This window comes from Anabas testudineus, chromosome 21 (genome assembly GCF_900324465.2).
Source record: "Anabas testudineus chromosome 21, fAnaTes1.2, whole genome shotgun sequence".
Classification (NCBI taxonomy): domain Eukaryota; kingdom Metazoa; phylum Chordata; class Actinopteri; order Anabantiformes; family Anabantidae; genus Anabas; species Anabas testudineus.
Genome location: NC_046629.1, coordinates 3,756,030 through 3,776,248, shown reverse-complemented (window position 1 = coordinate 3,776,248; position 20,219 = coordinate 3,756,030). Strand labels below are relative to the sequence as shown.

The 20,219-nt window shown below is 40.7% G+C and overlaps 2 protein-coding genes across 2 annotated transcripts; one reads left to right on the top strand and one right to left on the bottom strand.

Annotated features, from left to right (window-relative positions):
- Positions 1-2,388: 2,388 nt before the first annotated feature.
- coq10b (coenzyme Q10B) lies at positions 2,389-11,606 on the top strand. The gene is made up of 5 exons (XM_026376378.1): positions 2,389-2,521; positions 5,422-5,577; positions 7,645-7,837; positions 7,929-8,030; positions 8,342-11,606. The coding sequence occupies exons 1-5, from the start codon at positions 2,424-2,426 to the stop codon at positions 8,507-8,509; spliced, it is 717 nt and encodes a 238-aa protein (XP_026232163.1). The 5' UTR covers positions 2,389-2,423; the 3' UTR covers positions 8,510-11,606.
- A 988-nt stretch (positions 11,607-12,594) lies between these two features.
- hspd1 (heat shock 60 protein 1) lies at positions 12,595-19,545 on the bottom strand. The gene is made up of 11 exons (XM_026376954.1): positions 19,424-19,545; positions 17,215-17,390; positions 16,205-16,540; positions 15,890-15,985; positions 15,676-15,769; positions 15,412-15,580; positions 15,206-15,305; positions 14,881-15,126; positions 14,618-14,792; positions 14,318-14,496; positions 12,595-13,789 (listed from the first exon to the last, which is right to left on the bottom strand). Exons 2-11 carry the CDS (start codon positions 17,386-17,388, stop codon positions 13,631-13,633), a joined length of 1,728 nt encoding a protein of 575 aa, XP_026232739.1. The 5' UTR covers positions 17,389-17,390; positions 19,424-19,545; the 3' UTR covers positions 12,595-13,630.
- Positions 19,546-20,219: the final 674 nt, after the last annotated feature.

The following is a 20,219-nucleotide window of genomic DNA, read 5'->3' as shown; positions in this document are numbered from 1 at the left end:
AAGTTAATTAGAGACTTCAGCAGTCAGAATTATATCTTTGTAAGTTACATCCTTTTTATTAGCTACCAATACTCTCTTTTTACTATTATTGCTTCACTTCAGCTAAGAAACCATGTGCTGGGAAAGTCTGTACAAAAAAGAACGTAGCTGTGCAAGATACATACTTCATTAGTCTAAAGTCAGACAGCTGAAACATCATATTAGGTTCTGACATAGATGAATAATGAAAAACTGGGCCACTAGGTACTGATCATTTTGGTTGTGGTATTTTTTTTTCTTAGTTACTTTCCAATTGTTTATGGTCAAATTCTGTGTCTTTATGGTTTATGGTCATTATTCTGTTTCTGTGATCATTTGTTTCTGTTTGGGATCATCTTGCATCTTTTACCAGAGCTCAATAATAACACTTGTTAACAACTGACCCCCTGACATGGGTCTGTGGCCTGCAGTAGAATGAATGTAGAGTGAATTGAATTTCTAAAAGATTTTATACATTGACAAGGGCTGAAGATTTTATTCCTCATCATTTGCAAAGGAAATCTTTTGAAGGTCAGGTTGTTTTGTGTTCTGTTTTTGCACTGTCTTCTGACGTCTGTCTGCACTTTTTCTTTGTGTTCTTGCACTGTTTGCACTAGGTTGCACAGGATGCACTTTATGTGTTTTTGCTAGGACAACTTAGCAGTCCTCAGCTCCATGTTTGTCTTGTTGCCGTTTTATGTAGCACCATGGTTCTGGAGAAACGTTGTCTCATTTCACTATGTACTGCTTCAGCTATATGTGGTTGGAATGACAATAAAGCTTCTTGACTTGACTTGACTTGACTTGACAAGACAAATGATTACAGCAAGCCAAATCTGCATTGGTGCTCATAAGAGAACTTTACTATTGTTTTAATACTGGTTTGACTATTAAATCATCATATGTTTTCTACATAAGTCACAAGTCAATTTAGTTAATTAAATATTAGAACTCTTTTGTTCAACAATGTCTCCTACTCACCATGACACCATGACACCCATTGTTAGTGTAAATTGAATTATTTGCTACTGACTAGTGCTGGCTAACTTGTAAATTCCTTCCCATCCCCCTCAACCCTGAAGACAATACAATAACAACAGCTGAAACAAGAACAAAAGAAGAGTCTGGTTGATGTGTCTCAGCAGGATGATAACATGTTAAGTTTTTTCGTAGTAGTGTCTAATCCCACTTAAAAAGCCAGTTATCAATTCAGCATGTTAATGGAGATATGCTCTTTCTTATGATTGGTAATTGGTAATAAACAAAACATTGGGCAGCCAAGCCAGGTGGGAGAAATCGTTCTTTTGCAAATGTTAATGTAATGTTACTTTTTATTTCAACATGTTAAAACAAAGGAGAAATAAAAAACTAACTAAATTATCCTGTAGTAGTGCAGTATCCTGTAGTAGTCCTGTTGTAGCCCAAAGTGAAGTCTTGATTTAGGAATTTCCACTCACTCTTCCTGCAGGTCACATCAAGTTCTGAGATATTTTTAGGTTGTGTTGAACTCACAGCATGTTTAAGATCTCCCACCCATTACAGAGTGGTTAAAAAGTTTCAGCTTGTGTTAATGGATGTAGTTTGGGGAGGATTTAGGATCACTGTCTCACTGAAGGGTGTCCAAACATTAAGATAATAATTCTTTACAGTAGGCAACTTTTTTCATACTGTTATTAGGGTAATGTTCATTATGTAATTCTGCCAGATGTATCATGCAATAGACTCTATTATTTTACTAACCTTTTTTTTCTACATAATTATAAAAATGAGCTACTTTTTTTTTTTTTTACTTATGTAGTAATTTCCCTTGACTCTCACCGTTTTAAAATGTATTTATAAATACCTTTTTTGCCTGTTGCTGCAGGGTTTGAACTTAATTTTTCTTTGCTTTGCATATAGAATGTATACTCAGGTGTCACATTATTAGGTGCGACTTACAACAGTCCTACAATAAACCCTCCCTCCCAGTTGAATCAACACCTCTCTGAGTTTGGCAGGAAACACAAGATTAAAACCTTCGTATTGCAAAGTGACTGTATTAGAATGTATTACCGCTGTGTACTTAGCTGATACTGCTAAAGAGGGTGTTAAAGTTAGTTTGGAGCTGGAGAACAGGGTGGGAAACTTCTGCAGCCCTGCAGACTGCAGGCCACACGGTGCGCGTTCACGGGACGACTGCGTAACCTGAGCCAACATCTCGTGACTTTGCTGCGCGCGCACGCGCGAGAAGCGTACGTCAGCAACTTCCTCTGACGAACACCACAGGCGGCCAATGGGAAAGTCCCAGCGGGTGCGGGTTGTCCAATGGTAGGGCGACGTTCAGAGGGCGTGTGACGTGTGGTGGGCGGGGCGAACGGCGGGCCCCGCTGACCGACTGTCAACGAAGAAGTTGGTGTAAGAAGAAGATGGCGAGAGGGAGTCGAAGCTGGGGATCGGTAGCTGAGTGCTTGAAACGATTACGATCTACAGCCAGCCGAGAGATTCAGACTAGAAACAATGTGAGGTAAAGTGTGATGTTTTTTTTTACTCTCGACTAAACCTGAAAAGCCCAGGAGAAGACGTCCTGAAGGCGGTACCAGTGAGCTCAGGTAGCTCCAGGAACGTTTACGACTTTAAGTTAACGTTAATCGGTTTGATCACGGTTAAAAGAAACTTTTAAGACCTTTATTATCCTCGAAGTTTCGATTTACGAACACCGATACGTTCTTAAGGCTGAGATAGCGTTAAATCTTCTCCCAGACGACTTTAAAGTGAACACAACTCATAAACTACCGTGGTAACACTTTAAAATCACCGTAATTAACGTTATGTCTGGTTTTAATAACAAACATGAAAGTGGTTTATCTCAATAAGACCTGCAGCTCTAAAGACCTAAAGACATTAAAAGTCTTTAAAGCAGTAGTCAAGTGAAAGGTTTTCTGTAGCGTCACAAGCTTTTACTTGTAGTAAAAGTGCTTCTCACTACTATATTGGATTTCTACCCTAAGATCAATACTACCCTTAAGATAGTCTAAGCCTCCTATTGATTAACTTACTCTTTTAGGTGCTGGAGCTAATTACATCTAATCAAATACCTTTATCTACTAAAGTACAAATGTCAGGTGCTTGTGCATTGCTTAAGTAACGCAACTTCACTACATGTCAGAGAGATATATTTTACTTTAACACTTACCCCAACACTAGGTACTTTGTGTATTAAGATTTAAAATACAAGTATCAACATAAACTTAAAGTTGATTATACTGCCAGTGAATAATCTTTATATAAATATATTAGTTAGAATCAGGTCCAATCAAATTAATAAAATGGTAGCGTCACAACACTTAGACCCTTTACTTAATTAAAAGTACCAGTAACACAGTGCAAAGGTACTATTTTATCATATTTTGTATATTATTGTTGTCTCTCAGTATTTTAACATATGTAAATTATATATAGTATATATTTATACCTGTCAAACAAATGTAGTGGAGTAAAAAGCTAAATTTAAAGCTAAAAAAAAAAAGAAGTAATGGTAGGAAATCCGAATACTTGGGTATACTCAGTGATTATAACTCAGTGCTGCAGCCTACCCATCTTAATTAGTCCAGAACTAAGACGTAATGGATGTACTTGCTAAATGTCATGAGATTATTTTGGCTGTAGCTACATGGTGTTTTGCAATATCTCTGCACATCCATTTTTATCTGGGGTTTAAAATCCTACAGAGGAAAAGTTTTTGCATGCCAGTTGACAACGTTAAGTAACACAAGACCACTGCCATCCTCTGGCACACTGTTTTGGAAGGTGGCAAAGAAATTTCTTCCAGGAAAAATGTGGAAGTAGCCTGCACACAAACATTTTAATTAGAGTTTTAACCAACATTTTGGTGGTTAAAACATTGCTTCATTAAAATTACAGTGCATGCAACATTTAATTTGTGTTCTTTTGTATCGGTGTTGGATTTGCACACTTTCCTTCTTTGTGGCTTTAAAGTCCAGTTTCCTCAACCATATCCTTTCATATCTGCACCCATACACCTGCATATACTTATCAGTTTAAGGTCAGTGCTGAGTGTCACATTTCACGTAGTAGTGAATGGGCTCTTTGAAGTGGCCAGAAGGCCAGTAATGGAGCAGGAATTCAAAGCAGCATGTCATAATAATCACAGAATAGGCGTTGTGGGTTTAAGTGAATGATGACATTGATATTGTAATGTTACATAAAACAGTGACATAGTGACTGGTTAAAATCTAAATATATGCACTGAGCGCTTTTCCGGGGACATAGTGGGACAGGGTACCACAGGTGCAGAGTGTGACAGCCAGCACTATAGACAGATCGGCCAGTCACAGTGACCCTGACCTGCACACAGTTTTGAGCCACGAGGAGCCGATGAATGTTCATAACTTCTGTGAACTCTAGAAGCCAGTCATGCCCTACCAGGATGCTTCTTCTCATCTATGGTGTCAGAGAAGATCTGACTCAGGACATCTGCTATAATCCCACTGCAACAGTCAGTCAATTAATGAATTACTGATCAAGAGGACATTGACTTTCAGTTCTTACTTGCTATAATAGAAAGTTAATGAACAAGTTTCTTATTCGGGCTCTATTCAACAAGCAGAAATAAAACGGATTGCTGTAAGAAATTCTTTCTGTATTACGTTGTGATAAAGCCTAATCATTAACCTTATTTTGTGACTTCTCCCTCCAGGCCAAACAGAAAGTACAGTACATGTACAGAAACATTAGCAGGCAGGAAGTCGTTAGTCTAGGTCGTTAGGCTGTACACCATTTCCAAATGGTAGTCAAGTTGGTGTCCTTGACCTTGTTCCATTCTGTTTTATTTGAATGACAAATACTTGGCAGGTGTTGCAAGAAGGCACGTATCCTGTTCCCAGGAAGACAGGTTTATGTTGTAGCTTGTGGCCGTGTTCTTGATTTACAGGTATTATTAGGTATTAGACTTTATGCACATGGAGATCAGGAGAAGTCCGTCAATATCCTCGAGTTACTGACCCACTAAAGCTTGGCAGACACTGATTTTAATTAATCTTGTATGATGTAGATGAAGTGAGTTCCACTCGCACATCCCTCAGATATATGTTGTCTTAGTTTGGGGCAGTATAAATTGCCCTCCTGCTGGTTGTCTGGTTAAAAATTGGCTAAATAATGTCACTTCATTATAATAGTTCTGATTTAAAACTATTAATGAATATGATAATCTGGTGTTAATGTCAAACCAAAAAAGGTTTCCATGCATGGCAACGGAATTTGAGCTTGATCTCTGTTTTATTCAAACTGTGTCAGATAACCTTTACCTTGCTTTGTTGCAGTTCATTAGAGTTCCCTTTATTGATCCAAACCCTCGCCTTGGTTTTCGGACCATGTTGGTGACATCGCTGTTTGTTTTCTGATCAGATACTTGTCGTCATGTGGGATCCTGATGACGCGTGTACCTCCCCTGCTGGGTGCAGCCATGCCAGGCCGTGGTGTTGTGTTGCCTGCCCGTAGCTTCTTCAACCTTGCTGATTCCTTGTCCAAGAGGAAGGAGTACTCAGAGAGACGCATCATTGGGTGAGTCTGTCAAGTGAACTCAGTCCTACAATGAATTCCATTCAGTTCCATTACACAATCTCCACTGTGACATGAGACACATGCTTAATATGCATGCAGGACATTATGTCAGCATGGGGTCTTTTGTGACTATTCATGGGTTTCAACCACCAAAAAAAGGTACTAAAATACTGCAAAAAGGTACATGCTGAGAGACATGAAAAATGATCTGTTTCCATATAAGCAAAATATAACAAAGTGCAATGGAAATAGATCTAACAGATCTCTGTTCACACAGACTGTGTAGTAATGCAGCCTTTGCATTAAAACAATGTAGAGAGCTGGGGAGCTGGGTTGGTGAGTGTGATGCTTCCTGTACCTGTAATACAGTCCAGAAAATCCAGTTGGAGGGACAAAGTGTGTTTAAAGAGCTCATTGGATCCCAAAGCAGAGCACATGATCAAGACCTCGAGGTCAGCAACAAAAATACAGCGTTCACATTACACTAATCCACCAGGAATGCACGTTTGCATGCAAGCGATTGGCCAGTGCAGCACCTTGCTGGATGACATTTGTTGCATTGCAGAAAAAGTTGAGTCAGATCCAGCTTTTTTTGTCTGCGTTGTGTTTCCAGAGCCCCCTGTGGTGCTGGACCCTGCTGCGCTAAACAATCTCCCCTGTCAAAAAGAACAAGAAGGGCTTTATAGTTACACACATAGAGACTGTAACATATGTTCTGGATAGGGATCTTGAAATGAATACACAGAACAAACGCTCTCACCATTAGAGGTTCAGTGGTTTCTTTTCTAATGGTCTTTGAGTGATAAGACAATAAATTTTGTTGTGTCCTCTTCTTCCTCACTGGTTTAATAGCAAACATTGTTTTAACTACTGGAAAATTTGTGCACCTTTACACATCATAAGTGGTTGCCCTATCTGAGTCTCTACGTATGAACCTCTGAATGACGCACTAAATGTCCTCCTGTGTTCCATACAGAGGTCATTACGAGGCACTAATTCAGGTTGTATAAATAGACGCAAGCTGCAGCAGCTATTTTTTCCTCAGTTGGAGTAATGCAGTTACATAACAATAGCATTGGAGACTGTAGTGGAAATATCTTCAACTATTTTTCCCAAGTCAGTCAAGAATCTTTATCCCAACACGAAATATAAATGTTAAAGCATGCGAACGTGCAGCAGACAGCAGGAATCATTGTGCAAAAAAAGGTTCATTCACAGACAAATAAACCAAGTGACCTGTAGAGTTATGACTGTCTTTCTAATGTTCCTCTTTTTGCCCTTGCCCCTGACCCCTCACCTGAGCTGGGTCTATTTTAATAATCTCTTGTCTGATTTTCACCATTACGGTTAATGAATCCACAGTATATAGATTATATTTATTTATAGCATTTCTGTGATTTCCTTTCTGTTTATCTGGACTTCATTATGTCATTTTATCCATTTGGGATTACATCACTTCAAGCTTTTGCCAGGTGTTTAACCATGCAGCAGTCTGAAGCTTCCCACCCCGTCCACCATGACATGGCCGGTGCAGCCATATGCAAAGACAGAATACTGCTGAGAGAGCTTGTTTCCCACGACAGACAGGTATAAAGAGAGCGCTCTACGGAGAGAGAGAGAGAGAGAGAGAGAGAGAGAGAGAGAGAGAGAGAGAGAGAAAGAAAGTGTGCTTTTCCATTCTCGTGCTACAAAGGAGGTGGGAGGGATTTTCCCAAGAGAGTGTCGAGGGAGGGCTAGAAGCTGTCTCCAACCAGTTTCAGTTTAAACTGTTTATGCTGTGTCATTATGACAATTTCAAACCTAGCAACATGTCAGTTATTTTGTTCTCTACACCCTACCCCTGTTTTGTTATTATCAAACTTCTCTTTTATTTCACCTCCGTCCCACTTGTTCCTCACTGACCTAGTTCAGACTTTCCTGGGTTTCAAGTCTTATACTGTGGCAGCTTTGTTTACAGTTATGTCACCATTGCTGACCTTCATTTGTTTTCCGGCGTGCAGCTCTGAATTGGTGCTATGTACACACTGGGAACTTATGTCTCTTTCCTCTGTACCTCCGGCTCCTCAGGTATTCCATGCAGGAGATCTATGACGTGGTGGCCGGAGTAGAAAACTACCGCCTCTTTGTTCCCTGGTGCAAGAAGTCTGATGTGGTGTTTCAGCGGTCTGGATTCTGCAAGGCAAAATTAACAGTGGGCTTTTCTCCTGTTGTGGAGAACTACACCTCTCTTGTCACTACAGTACGCCCCCACCTGGTCAAGGTAAGATACTGACTCCCAGCCTCTGTTGCTAAATGCAAGACCAACTGCAGACATACTAATACAAATGAATGCAATAAATGTTCTTTGGCAGGCGTCCTGTTCAGATGGTAAACTGTTCAATCACTTGGAGACAGTTTGGCGTTTCAGTCCGGGCCTCCCAGGCTACCCTCGGACCTGCACTGTGGATTTTGCTGTAAGTATAGACAGTCAACAGTTTTAGTTAAACGTCCTGAAGGACAGACCGGCACTGAAAGTGAAGTAAGAATGCTTTCAGAAGGAAAGGGGAAGATTGTAACCTTTGCTCTGTGTGTCCCCTTCTGTGATCATGTGTTAGTACTTCCACATGTCTCAGCTTGGCATGTCTGCAGTTCCAAGAGTTGTATTTCTCATTGGATCAGTTTCAAACTCTCTCTCACACACACACACACACACACACTGACGTGTGTACAGTATAAAACTCAGCTGCTAATTTTATCCTCTCCATCCCTCATCTCCCCTCCTCAGATCTCCTTCGAGTTTCGTTCCCTCCTTCACTCCCAGCTCGCTCACGTCTTCTTCGACGAGGTGGTGAAGCAGATGGTCTCGGCGTTTGAGCGTCGCGCCTCCACGGTGTATGGTGCAGAGACGCAGATCCCTCGCGAGCTCATGTTCCACGAGGTTCACCACACGTAGCGTCAGCCCTGCTACGCAAACACAGATACACAACACCTGATGCCAATGTTAGAGAGACAAAGAGGTAGAGTGAAGGAAGAGACTCCTTTTGTTCTAACTGCAGTGCCTTTCTCACAGCAACGACCAAGTTTATCACCATCATTTTCATTTTTAATATCTATGCAGAAACACCAGCTCATTTTCACCTTGGTGCTAAACATGCAGACTTGTTTCCATTTCATTTTCTTTCAGAAGTCAGTCTGTGCCTGTTGTGTAACAGGTCAGAAGTGCGAGGTGAAATAATGGTCTAGCTGTGCTGTCACTTAAGTCTGTCCTCTGTAAACATGGGCTGTACTCAGTAGTTAACTACGCTGCTCTAACCACCATCAAACCTTAGTTGAAAAAGCTGCCGTAGGACGTTGTTAAAAAATGAGTACCTGTACATGGCCAACTACGGGAATGGGGCAGATCATGATCACAGTGTATTGTGGTACACTGTCATTGTCCACTTCATGTGTTTGATGCACGTTGGTTCATCATCACTTCATTAGACAGTGATCGAATGCAGTGTAGTTGTTGTTTTTTCTGTAACATATCACAAATTCAGTATTCTAATGCATTTTCATTTGATCTGATCAACAGCCCACCGTATTCAGTTTAATTATGTAAACAGAAATCAAATCATTGCAAAGGAGTAGGAGATAAAACCCACATTGTGGTATTTTAAATTAACACATGACTGCATCTATGTCATCACAGTAATGGCTGCTCTAGTGGACGCACTTAAAACATCATATGAGCTTATTTGAAGCTGTTAGAAAAAAGGGACCACTTTAAAAATCAGCACCATTACCAGGTGTCTGCAGAGAGTGAATGAGGAGAGAAAGATCTGGATTAGAAAATTATTATAGCTACGAGTGAAATGATCTAGTCAGTGCACAGTGTTGAACTTTACATGTCAGCAAGTTAACTGCTTATCCCAGGTTAACCCTGTTACATGTTCCAACTATAGTCTTATGTCCTGTGACAGGTGACCCACATCATGCAATGAAGGTAAAGGATTAGACAGGATTCAACGAGAGCTTGACTCACGTGTGACAAATTAGTTGGTGAAACAGAAAGCAGTACCTGGTGAGAGTTAGGAAGAATTCAGGGCAACAGTTATTGTCATTACTGATCATTTAAAATTGTGAAAAATGTCACACGCAAGATGTTCAGTTTATCAAAGATGGAGCAGAAAACAGCAAACATCATGGAACCAGATAATGTTTTACTTTAAAAACACATCTTAAGACACCAAACAGGTTAATTGAGTAAATAATCATCAGATTAATTGATAATGAACTTGGACTCCAAACATTTCTTTCCCAACTTTGGTGAATCAGTCTGTGGTTATAGCAGTGCAGCACACTAATGAGAATAGCTTGTTTATTGTGACACATTTCCTCACCTTCATGGTTCTGAAAGTACAGAGGAAGTGAGTCAGTACCACCTGCAGTCCTGTACGGGGTTACACTTCACAGCTAAGATGAGTCGCTACTCATGGATCATGTTACTGCGAGTGCTCGTCCCGCAGGAGGGTGAGAAGTGAGAGTTTGATTAGCAATCACTGTGAGACCTTGATGCTTGTATGTCACGAAGAATGTGAAGTGCACAGAACAAGAAGAAAATGTTTTAGCTGGGGTCCGACAGTGTCACAGTATTAAAACATGTCATGGTATGACTTTAAACCCCCTCCAAACCAACCCTGTTCTTCAAATCTGACTCAAAGACGCACTACTGCTGTGATGTATTACAGTGAATAACACACGCCTCAGGTGATTTATGATTTTTAAACAACTGGAGGAAAATTAAGAATATGACTTAAGAAAAGACATACTGCTTAGTGTATATACACATGCTACAAAACTCCACAAGGCAAAACAAGAAGAACTTGTGGCTAATGCATAGTGAGTGTGCCCACAGATTACCACATACTGTATATTATAAGAAGAAAGAGCATAGGCAGGTCAGACACTGTGTCACTGGACATTTTGTGTGCAGGAGGACGTGCAAAGATGGATGGATGATAGATGTACTGAATGTACTGTATCAGGAATACACACCTGTCAGAGGGTGCTGAACTTTTCTTTGACTTTATTTCTCTGTAGGGGACGGTGTCTGTTTCTGCTTTTCTTTGTTATGTACACTATGCTCCTGTCAGTATTAAGGGAGCAGTGCTGGACAGAAACGTTACAGCTAAGTTTTTTTTTTAAGTGTGCAATATCAGTAGTATTAAATGTACTTTTAAAAATGCAACTGAGCAAGCATGTAAACCCGCTGTGGATGTAAGTAAGGGCCCAAACTGGCTGGCTAGGCAGAGGCAAGGGCCTGAATTTATCAAACCTGCACCAACTGCTGAGCGTGAGCAATAAGACACATTTATCAAGACACATCGTCCTGCTTACAGCCGAGTGAACACTGGCTTTTAAGAGCAACTGATCCTATATCTGCCATATTTTCAGACATACAGTGTATATATATATATATATATATATATTTATCTAATTATATTTAAAAGGAAACTGGGTGAAATGGAAACAAAATTCTGCTGTTATGAGACACGTCCGAGAATTCATATAGTCGCACACTGACAACAAAAGACAGTCAGTGTCGTTCAACACCACTGACAGATGGTAAAACATAAGTGTCTTATCCAGTTCAACGGACCTCTGCAGCAAAACATCGATACTTGTTCTTACGTTTGTGAGTCCTTTATATTTAGCAGTAAGTAGTAGTACTTATCTCTCATGTCCAAAGTATTTTTATGTAGCAGTTTGATAGAATCGGGCCCTGGTCTGGATGCTGATTCAGTGAGGTTATCTTCCGCCCTGAAACCTTCATGATTCAACATGTCCAAACCACATTGCTCACCGAGTGCCTCCTGGCCTACCGGCTACATATTTATCTCTATTTGTAACATTATACTCTTTTTATCATATTTATTATGTAGTTTAAGTGTAAATATTGGTTGGAAGATAACATAAAGTAAGACCTATACACACTGCGTTCAATGAAAATCTTTGTGTGTGTGCGTTTCATGGGATGGAGAAAGGAATGTGTAAATGTGTGTGTTTAATGACTTCAGAAAAATGTACCATCTGCATGATTTATAAAGTATTTTTTCTATAAAAACAACCAGAACTGATGGTTTTTCTTTGTTTGCTTTGGGTTGTGTTTTCTAACACTGCTGCAGAGCGGGGCGCTGCCCTCCTGATTGGACAGAAATAGGGTCATCATGTGAGTGGTAAGAATAGATCTGCCACCTGTATAAAGCACAGTCAGTCATAAGGTTCAGAAATGTCTCAGCTGGCAAAGGGCACAGTTGAATTCAGACTCTTAAGCAACCCAGTGTTCCTGTCTGCTCTTTCACCTGCTTTGTCAAAGTCCAACATGAACCTGTGTAACGGTGCTAGTAGGAGGCGACTACTTGTTTCATTACATTTACACAATATTTTCAGTCCAGTTCAGTAGTTGTTCATCATGTCACGCAATCTTCTTTTGCTGCTTATGGGTTTAGAGTTTCCACCTGCTGATGAGGTCATGTAATATGACCAAACGCTCAGCTGCTATTGAGATTAAAGTGAACAAGAAACAACTGATTCGCAGCATGAGGACGGCGAGAAAGCTCCATGAGAAGATGAGCACACCCAACCAAACGCTCCCGAAATAAAAACAAGGAGCAATTTAACGGCAAAATCATAGACACTAACATGGTGTCTGGAGCTCCAGAACTGCTACTAAACGGACATCGGACTGTTCACTGAGAGTTTGAGATGTTGTGGAGCCTCTGCAGATTCCCACGACACAACCCTGTCCGTGTTTAATGCTTTGTCACCCGAGTTTCGAAGAGCTCCCAGTTCCTCAGGATTCCCTCATCAAGAGATGCTGACAAATGTCTCTGGCTTATACTAGATTTTTAAAATGAATATTAGATGAATACTCAGACCTTCAGTGTTTAAGACACCCTAAATTAAAAGGCATCACTGTACTCAGAAAAATAGCTTTATCATCTAAGGCTCCACATTTAAAGGGACAAGTACAGTTTGAAAAGAACTTGAGTAGCAAACAGAACAATTGACTTTATTAAATAGAAAAAGAATCACCATTAATCAACATTAACACTGTACCAAACAGCAGTCAAATGATCACAGCTATCTGCCAAAGGAATAATGTGAGTCTCTAGTACAGAGTGTCTATGTAAGAAGTTTACTGCATGTACTTTTCGTGACTTGTAGTGAAAGCAGAAGTTCATGGCGTGAGCAACGTCACACGAATGAAGGTTTAACAGGTTTTCACATTTACGCTTTGCAGCCGAGACCCAAGAAAAGTTTGTCGCTCTCACATGCAATCAGCCAATTATTGTGAAATCAGTCATGAGCTGTGACGACAATGACAACAAGGCTGGTCCATTAAAATGACTGAGGCACACCGCATACTTCAGTAAACATAGTTTTAAACAGACCTCTGGTACGACTAATGTAATGAAATAGACGATAGATTACATCAGAGACGCAGACGATGCTTTAACTGTAAGAAAACCGGTTTAATTAAATCAAATAACAGATTTAAACCATGACAGATATATAAAACAAACAAAAGAATTAACAAAAAACTAGGAGAAAAATAACAGACAGACACATTCCTTGCTAGGTATCTTTTCTTGTACAGGCCCTGGAGTAACACACATCAATGTTAGTTTCTGTGAAGTCTACGATCACTTTACTACCTCCAGAGATCAAACACCACCTGGAGGATAAACTATGACTTTTGTGCACATATTGATGGTTCACTGCGAAGAGCAATTAAGAGTAGAGAGTGGAGTAAATGAGCTTAATGGGGTCTCCACCTCCAGCCCGGGTAAATGGGACAGAGCAGCGCAGATTCATGGGACGCTGACTCCTCCAGAAACCCAGACAAAAAGGCAGGAGGTAGAATGTAAAGGTGGGGGCAGCTTCAACACACTCATGGCCTGTCAGTCAGTCTGTGTGGTCAGAGTTTGGTGGAGGTGGTTGCAGGTTCTTGGAGGATTTTCTATTCCTCAGCCACCTCCAGGACCACTCAGCCTATTAAGTCTGTACAGCAACAATCAGAAGGACTGGCTTAGAAACCCATGCCACCTCCCATACCACCCATACCGCCCATGCCTCCCATGCCTCCTGGCATCTCCTTGTCTTCCTTGGGAAGCTCTGTGACCACGGCCTCAGCCGTCGACAGCAGAGAAGCTACGCCTGCAGCATCCAGCAGTGCCGTCCTCACCACCTGTGGGGAGACGACAGAACCTTCATTTACAGTCTTTATATTCTGCATTAGATGCTGTTTTGCTGGGTTCCACCGTGGGCCTAGAGTCCACTCCATGTCTGCATATAGTGGAATAAAAAAGCTTCATGAAGTCCCAACAATAAAAGCTCGGTCAGCTGGCTCTGATCTACTTGAGGTTCCCACTAAACACTGAAGCTGCTTTTAGTTTCCTGTGCTGCTAACATCTGGAACAAATCGTGTTTAAATCTAATGAACTTTAATTCAAAACTAAGAGAGACGTCATACTTTTAAAGACTTATTACTTTAACTTGTTTTTTTATTTAGTTTTATTTATTTATTTATTTCAAACTATTTTGCATCAATTAAAGCACTAAATTTACTAAATGTGCTAAACAAATTAACTCGTCTTCTCTCACGCAGCATGTAACTATAATACGTTTCCTACTGGAGTCCTTGTGATTTCCCACTTCACGGTTGAACTGCATGCATATCAATCAAATAGATTCAGATCAAAGCCCGTCTATGTACCTTGGTGGGGTCGATGATGCCCTTCTCCACCATGTTGACGTACTCTCCCAGCATGGCGTCGTAACCTGTCTCAGCCGGTCCCTGCAGGATCTTCTCCACCACTAGCGATCCCTCCACGCCTGCGTTCTTAGCGATGGTCATGGCTGGGATACGGAGCGCCCGTCTGATGATGTCCACGCCTGTTTGGAATGAGAGATGACGGGAAACTATTTAAGAAGCGACTTCTTATCTGTTTAATATCTGTTATGTTACTAGTCCCACTTCATCTCTGACTGTTTAAACAGAAAAACTATTACTCACCGATCTTCTGGTCGGCGTTGGCAGGCTTGATGCTATCGAGGGATGGGATGCAGCGCAGCAGAGCACAGCCTCCACCTGGTACAATACCCTCCTCCACAGCTGCCCTGGTGGCGTTCAGTGCGTCTGTCACACGGTCCTTCTTCTCGTTCACCTCCACATCACTCGTTCCTCCCACCTGAAACGATGCACACATTTTATTTTATCTACAGTAACACTTCTCTGATCAGCACTCGGTGCATCTGCTTTTTTTGTTTGAGACGTACCTTGAGCACAGCCACGCCGTCAGACAGCTTGGCCAGCCTCTCGTTGAGCTTCTCCTTCTCGTAGTCGCTGGTGGTGCTCTCAAGCTGCTCTGCGATCTCTGCTGCCCGTTTCTCTACGTCAGCTGGGTTTCCTCCTCCCTTCAGCAGCAAGGTGTCGTCTTTAGTGATCTGCACCTCGCCGACCTTACCGAAGTCATGAGCCTGGATGTCTTCGAGAGCCAGACCTAGAGAATCATCTCCAAACACCTGCAGAAGAATAGAAAAGTAGTATTTTAAACTTGCCTTCAGTGAATAAAAAGCTGTGGATACTGAAAAGTGGACTTACAGTGCCCCCAGTGGCGATGGCCATATCCTTCAGCTGGTTCTTCCTGTTGTCTCCAAAGCCTGGGGCTTTGACAGCCACCACCTGAAGTCCAACTTTAAGTCTGCAAATAAGATTGAATTTTCAGTACCTTCTGGTATTTTATGGATCTGTGAAGTCTAATCTGCCGTTCTGGCTGATCTTTACTGCTGGTCTTAAACACCATGTACCTGTTGAGAACCAAGGTGCTCAGGGCCTCTCCGTCCACATCCTCAGCCACAATAACCAGAGGTCTGCGGTGCTGGTTGGCAATCTCCAGAGCTGGCACGATGCTCTGGACGCTGGAGATCTTCTTCTCACTCAGCAGCAGGTAGGCATCCTGGAACTCACACTTCTGACCTGAGAAAACCAAAAGATAAAACACATTTAGCAAGAAGTGTCAAAACTCAGGAAATTCCATCAGACATTAGAACACACTCCAGAAGCAGCTTTACCTTTGGCACTGTTGATGAAGTAAGGGGAGATGTAACCACGGTCGAACTTCATTCCCTCAATGATCTCCAGCTCATCATGCAGAGTCTTCCCATCCTGAAACGTAAAGCACAGAAAGACTACATCAACTCAAAATAACAAAACAAAATACATATGTGTGTGTTAATAAATCTCCAGTGTCTTTAAAAATTAACGTAAATAAGAACCGAGTCAAACCTTGACAGTGATGACTCCCTTGCGCCCGACTTTCTTCATTGCATTGGAAATGATGTTACCAATCTCAACATCTCCGTTAGCTGAGATTGTAGCAACCTGAAAGACAGAGGACATCATTACACCTGCAGTAACATGTATTATGATGAATGTTAGATGTGTCAAACGTAGTTTCTTATTTATGAATACAAATTTTTCAGGTTCCTAGCAGCACTCCTTAACAAATAAACAACACAGTTTCACCGTCTTACAAAAAGAACGAATCAGAATTAAGTAGTGATGTAGTGATAGAACTCAGAAATGAGTAATGACATTCACCTGTGCAATCTCCTCAGGAGTTGTGACTGGCTTGGAAAGATTTTTCAGTTCGTTGATGATAGTTTCTACGGCCATCATGACTCCGCGCCGGATCTCCACGGGGTTGGCGCCTTTGCTGATGGTGTCAAAACCCTCTTTAGCAATGGCACGAGCCAGCACTGTGGCAGTGGTGGTGCCATCGCCGGCCTCCTCGTTAGTGTTGTTAGCCACATCCTGCACCAGCTTGGCACCAATGTTCTTGTATTTGTCCTTCAGGTCGATGCTCTTGGCCACCGTCACACCGTCCTTGGTGACCTTCGGGCTGCCCCAGCTCTGCTCGATGATGACAGTGCGACCCTGAAAGAATAAAGTGAGATTAAGAAGGTGAAATTCAAATTACAGTAAATGTAGCTGTATTAAAACCAAACTGATGCTTCCCATAATACTTAAGTATAACTATAATTATTTCTGACATTTGTCAGTAGTTTCATTACAAAACAATATTCATCTGCTATCCTAACTGTTTTTCTCCTAAAGGGGTGAAAACACTACTGGAGTCGATTCCCAGCTGTCGGTAGGAGAGGAGCAGGGTACACATTTAAATCACATTTAGTCATTTGGCAGAGGCTTTTATCCAAAGCCACTTACAAGTGAGGTAGAAGGGCAAGGATTAAGCATTAGGAGGTTTTGCCTAAAGACCCCCCAGAGAGAGGTCACCAGTCTATAACCGAACTGGCATGTACAAGCAGACAACCATTCACACTCACACCTATGGACAATTAAGAGTCACCCATTAACCCCAACTGCATGTCTGCACTGTGGGAGAAGGCTAAAGTACACGGAAAGAACATGCTCCACCCAGAGTCCTTAGTGACTTATTTCCCTTAAATAACCTCAACTTCAGTTCCCTCGTCAATCAGACTCGACATGTTTGGACTGAGCAGAATTCAAGTCTCTGTCCTCAGAACTGAGCGGAGCTGTCAAGACCTCTACCCTGAACCCAAGATAACAACACCACCTCCTCTCTTTACCTTTGGCCCCATGGTGACGGCCACAGCATCGGCCAGCAGGTCCACCCCCTGCAGCATGAGGGCACGGGCGTCGGCTCCGAACTTCACATCTTTAGCGTAGGCTCGTGTCAGGTGAGGAGCCAGTGCCCGGCACACGGGCCTCACCTGCTTCATGACTGTTGGCAAACGAAACATCTCTGTAGAAAGGAAAGAAAAAACACATGAAGGAATTTATTTATCTGTCTGAGACAGAGTCTTTCTTTAATGTTCAGTGTGTGAAATCTGCATCTTCACCGTGCAGTTTTTTGGAAGAGGTGCATGTTCGCGGAACAGGGAACCAAAGTACATGTGAATAATTATCTCCAAAACCCCTTCGCCCCTCCCCCCCAGGTGTCACAGGAGGTCAGACTGTGTACAAAGCATACAGCGAATGAATGAAACTTTTAGAAAAGGGCTCGATTAACACCAATCTCCTGAAATCCAGACCAACAGCTTCTTAATCACCCAGAACCTCATTGTGGCTGCAAATTCTTATTTTATTTGTTGTCATTCTGTTTTATTTTCTTAATTATTTCAATAATTCTTTATTAAATTAAGCAAAATAAAGATCAAAGTCATAAAAATAAAATGTAAATAATATTTACACCAACATACAACCAGAAAAACTTACTTTACCTTTAAACCTCAGAATACTTGGACATGGTTTTGTATGTTTTGTGTAGAATAAACTGATGATAACTGTTGATTTTCACTTTTTGGATTTCCAGGCATTTATGCTCTAATTGAACTGAAAATACATTTGATCTTTTAAGTAACAGCTTAAAAAGCTACATAATGCTTAATAGCTTTGCTTGCTTTAATAGGTTTTTGTAGAAATAACTATCATGGGTTATTTCAATTTAAAGTACTTTACATATGATCAATATGAACAATAAAAATGATTAACGACCACCATGAAAAAAATAAATCTTACCAAGTAAAATAATAAAATGTAATGTGTATACAAGCCAGGATAAACAAACGGGACTTTAGACTAGACTAGATTTAAAAATCCAGTATATTTAAAAATATATAATAATTTATGATATAAATTTGAGATCCTCTGAGATCATATGAAAGCAAAGGTTTGGTGGTTCCCATTTTACAAATACAACAATTAACAACCTGTGTAAAGACTGTAAAGAGAGGCGTAACTTGTGCTCTTCTATTCCTGATCAGCGGTCCTGCAGCAGAGTTCTGGATTAACTGTAGCTCACTGACTTTATCTTTGGTCGACCAGACAGCCGTCTACTCTACTTTACGTTACAATGTACACATTGGCCTTTTCAAGTTTGCATATGGAAGTGTGCAAAGTGACAAACTTGGAGTCTCTGTGTTGATTATGTTACGTGTTACTCTGAAAGACATTACTTGTCATTTTATCTTTTTTTATGTTTTTTAGTTTAACTATCAAAAGATTAATATACGATCCAAATAACTGAAGTAAGGCCAGAGTCCACTAACAAAACATCTGGTTTGCAAAGAGACCTTGAAAAGAGGATTATCTAACACATAACTAACACTTGGACATTTGTTTTATTTCAGTGAATTAAAAACATGTAAAAGTCCACATTTCTTGTAGGTAAATGCAGATTTTACCCCAAATTGATTCCATTAAGATGCTACAAGGACAAAATCATCTCTTAACCAATTCATTCTGAACCCACGTGTGCTCGTCACAAGGTCACATTGGAAAAGCGTGTGCGGAACTGCCTCCACATCCCTGATCAGATCAGGATAATGAGAGACCACCACACTGTCTGCCACCGTCTAATCAATAATTACTCAACACTAGTGAATATAAAGGTAAAGACTTATCTTAATTAGTCTAATCTATTTCCATTCAGGCTGCAAAGAACTATAATAGACGTGAATTAGGAGAACTTACAAATGTCAGACGGTCACGGCACTCCTAACTAAATTATATTACAGGTCGGGATTATTATAAAACAGACAGTTATAGAAACAGCTAAAGAGCTAATTAAGGTCTATATTAACATTTCAGCATGTATGTCCCTGCAGTTAGTAAGAAAAAATGTTAGCTAGCTGTAATTTAAGCTCCAGATAAGAAACGTCACCTATTCAAAGTCTCTTCCTTGCTAACACAAAAATGTTAGCGTTCGCCAATAAACAGACGCTACGTAATATCAGCCACGCAGATTTAAGGAGTTCATAAAATGTCAGCACTTACTTGTGAGGTAAAGAAGCTTGTAGCTGCTACAAGGTCTGCAAGACGGAATGATTTAAGGACTGGAGGAGAGGAGAGGAGAGGACAGCCGTGTGGTGCAACCGAGGGGAGACTGCACATGGCCTATCACATCCGGGTAATTTACCGGCCCGCCCCGTAACCTGAATAACGAATACATAGCCTATAAAACGATCATATTTTGATATTGTGATTAATAAAACGTATAGTGTGCAAACATATTATGGTACATAACTCATATAGCTTCAACACAATATCATAAATTGTACGTATACCTAATAGTTTGTGGCTATTTTGTCAGAATAAACATGAATGCTCGTTCCCGGGCGGAGTGTTCCAGAAATTTCCCGTGTGCCATTGGAGGAAAAAAATAAAGGTCAAAGTTGACATTGTGCAATATTACTTCAACTTAAAATGTGTCCACGACAAATAAATCACTAAAAAACAGTTTAAGCATTCATTATGTGTCGCTGCAGAATGTGTACAAATACAAACGGATGTTTAGGGTTAGATAGTTATTTAACAGGTGTGCTAGAATCTTCTGGGAGCTTCAAAAGTTCGACTTCTTCATTCAAACCTTATTAACCATCATTTGTAATATCTGTGCATTTTGCAGATCTGCTTTGTGCATAAACGCAACAAATGTAGTGTTTTTTATATTTATAGTACCTTATTTGTAGAGCACTAATATGACTAATATAACATTTAATTCATGGTGGGGTCTGTTCTCTTCACATGCTAATTCTGACTTTATTGTCATATGTACAAAATAAAGCATATT

Coding starts and splice junctions, on each gene's coding strand:
- coq10b (XM_026376378.1), top strand. CDS start 2,424: ATGGCGAGAGGGAGTCGAAGCTGGGGATCGGTAGCTGAGTGCTTGAAA. Junction 7,838..7,928: donor TACGCCCCCACCTGGTCAAG/GTAAGATACTGA, acceptor GTTCTTTGGCAG/GCGTCCTGTTCAGATGGTAA. Junction 8,031..8,341: donor CCTGCACTGTGGATTTTGCT/GTAAGTATAGAC, acceptor TCCCCTCCTCAG/ATCTCCTTCGAGTTTCGTTC.
- hspd1 (XM_026376954.1), bottom strand. CDS start 17,388: ATGTTTCGTTTGCCAACAGTCATGAAGCAGGTGAGGCCCGTGTGCCGG. Junction 15,306..15,411: donor AGCACCTTGGTTCTCAACAG/GTACATGGTGTT, acceptor TCTTATTTGCAG/ACTTAAAGTTGGACTTCAGG. Junction 13,790..14,317: donor GCATCATCGACCCCACCAAG/GTACATAGACGG, acceptor GTCTCCCCACAG/GTGGTGAGGACGGCACTGCT.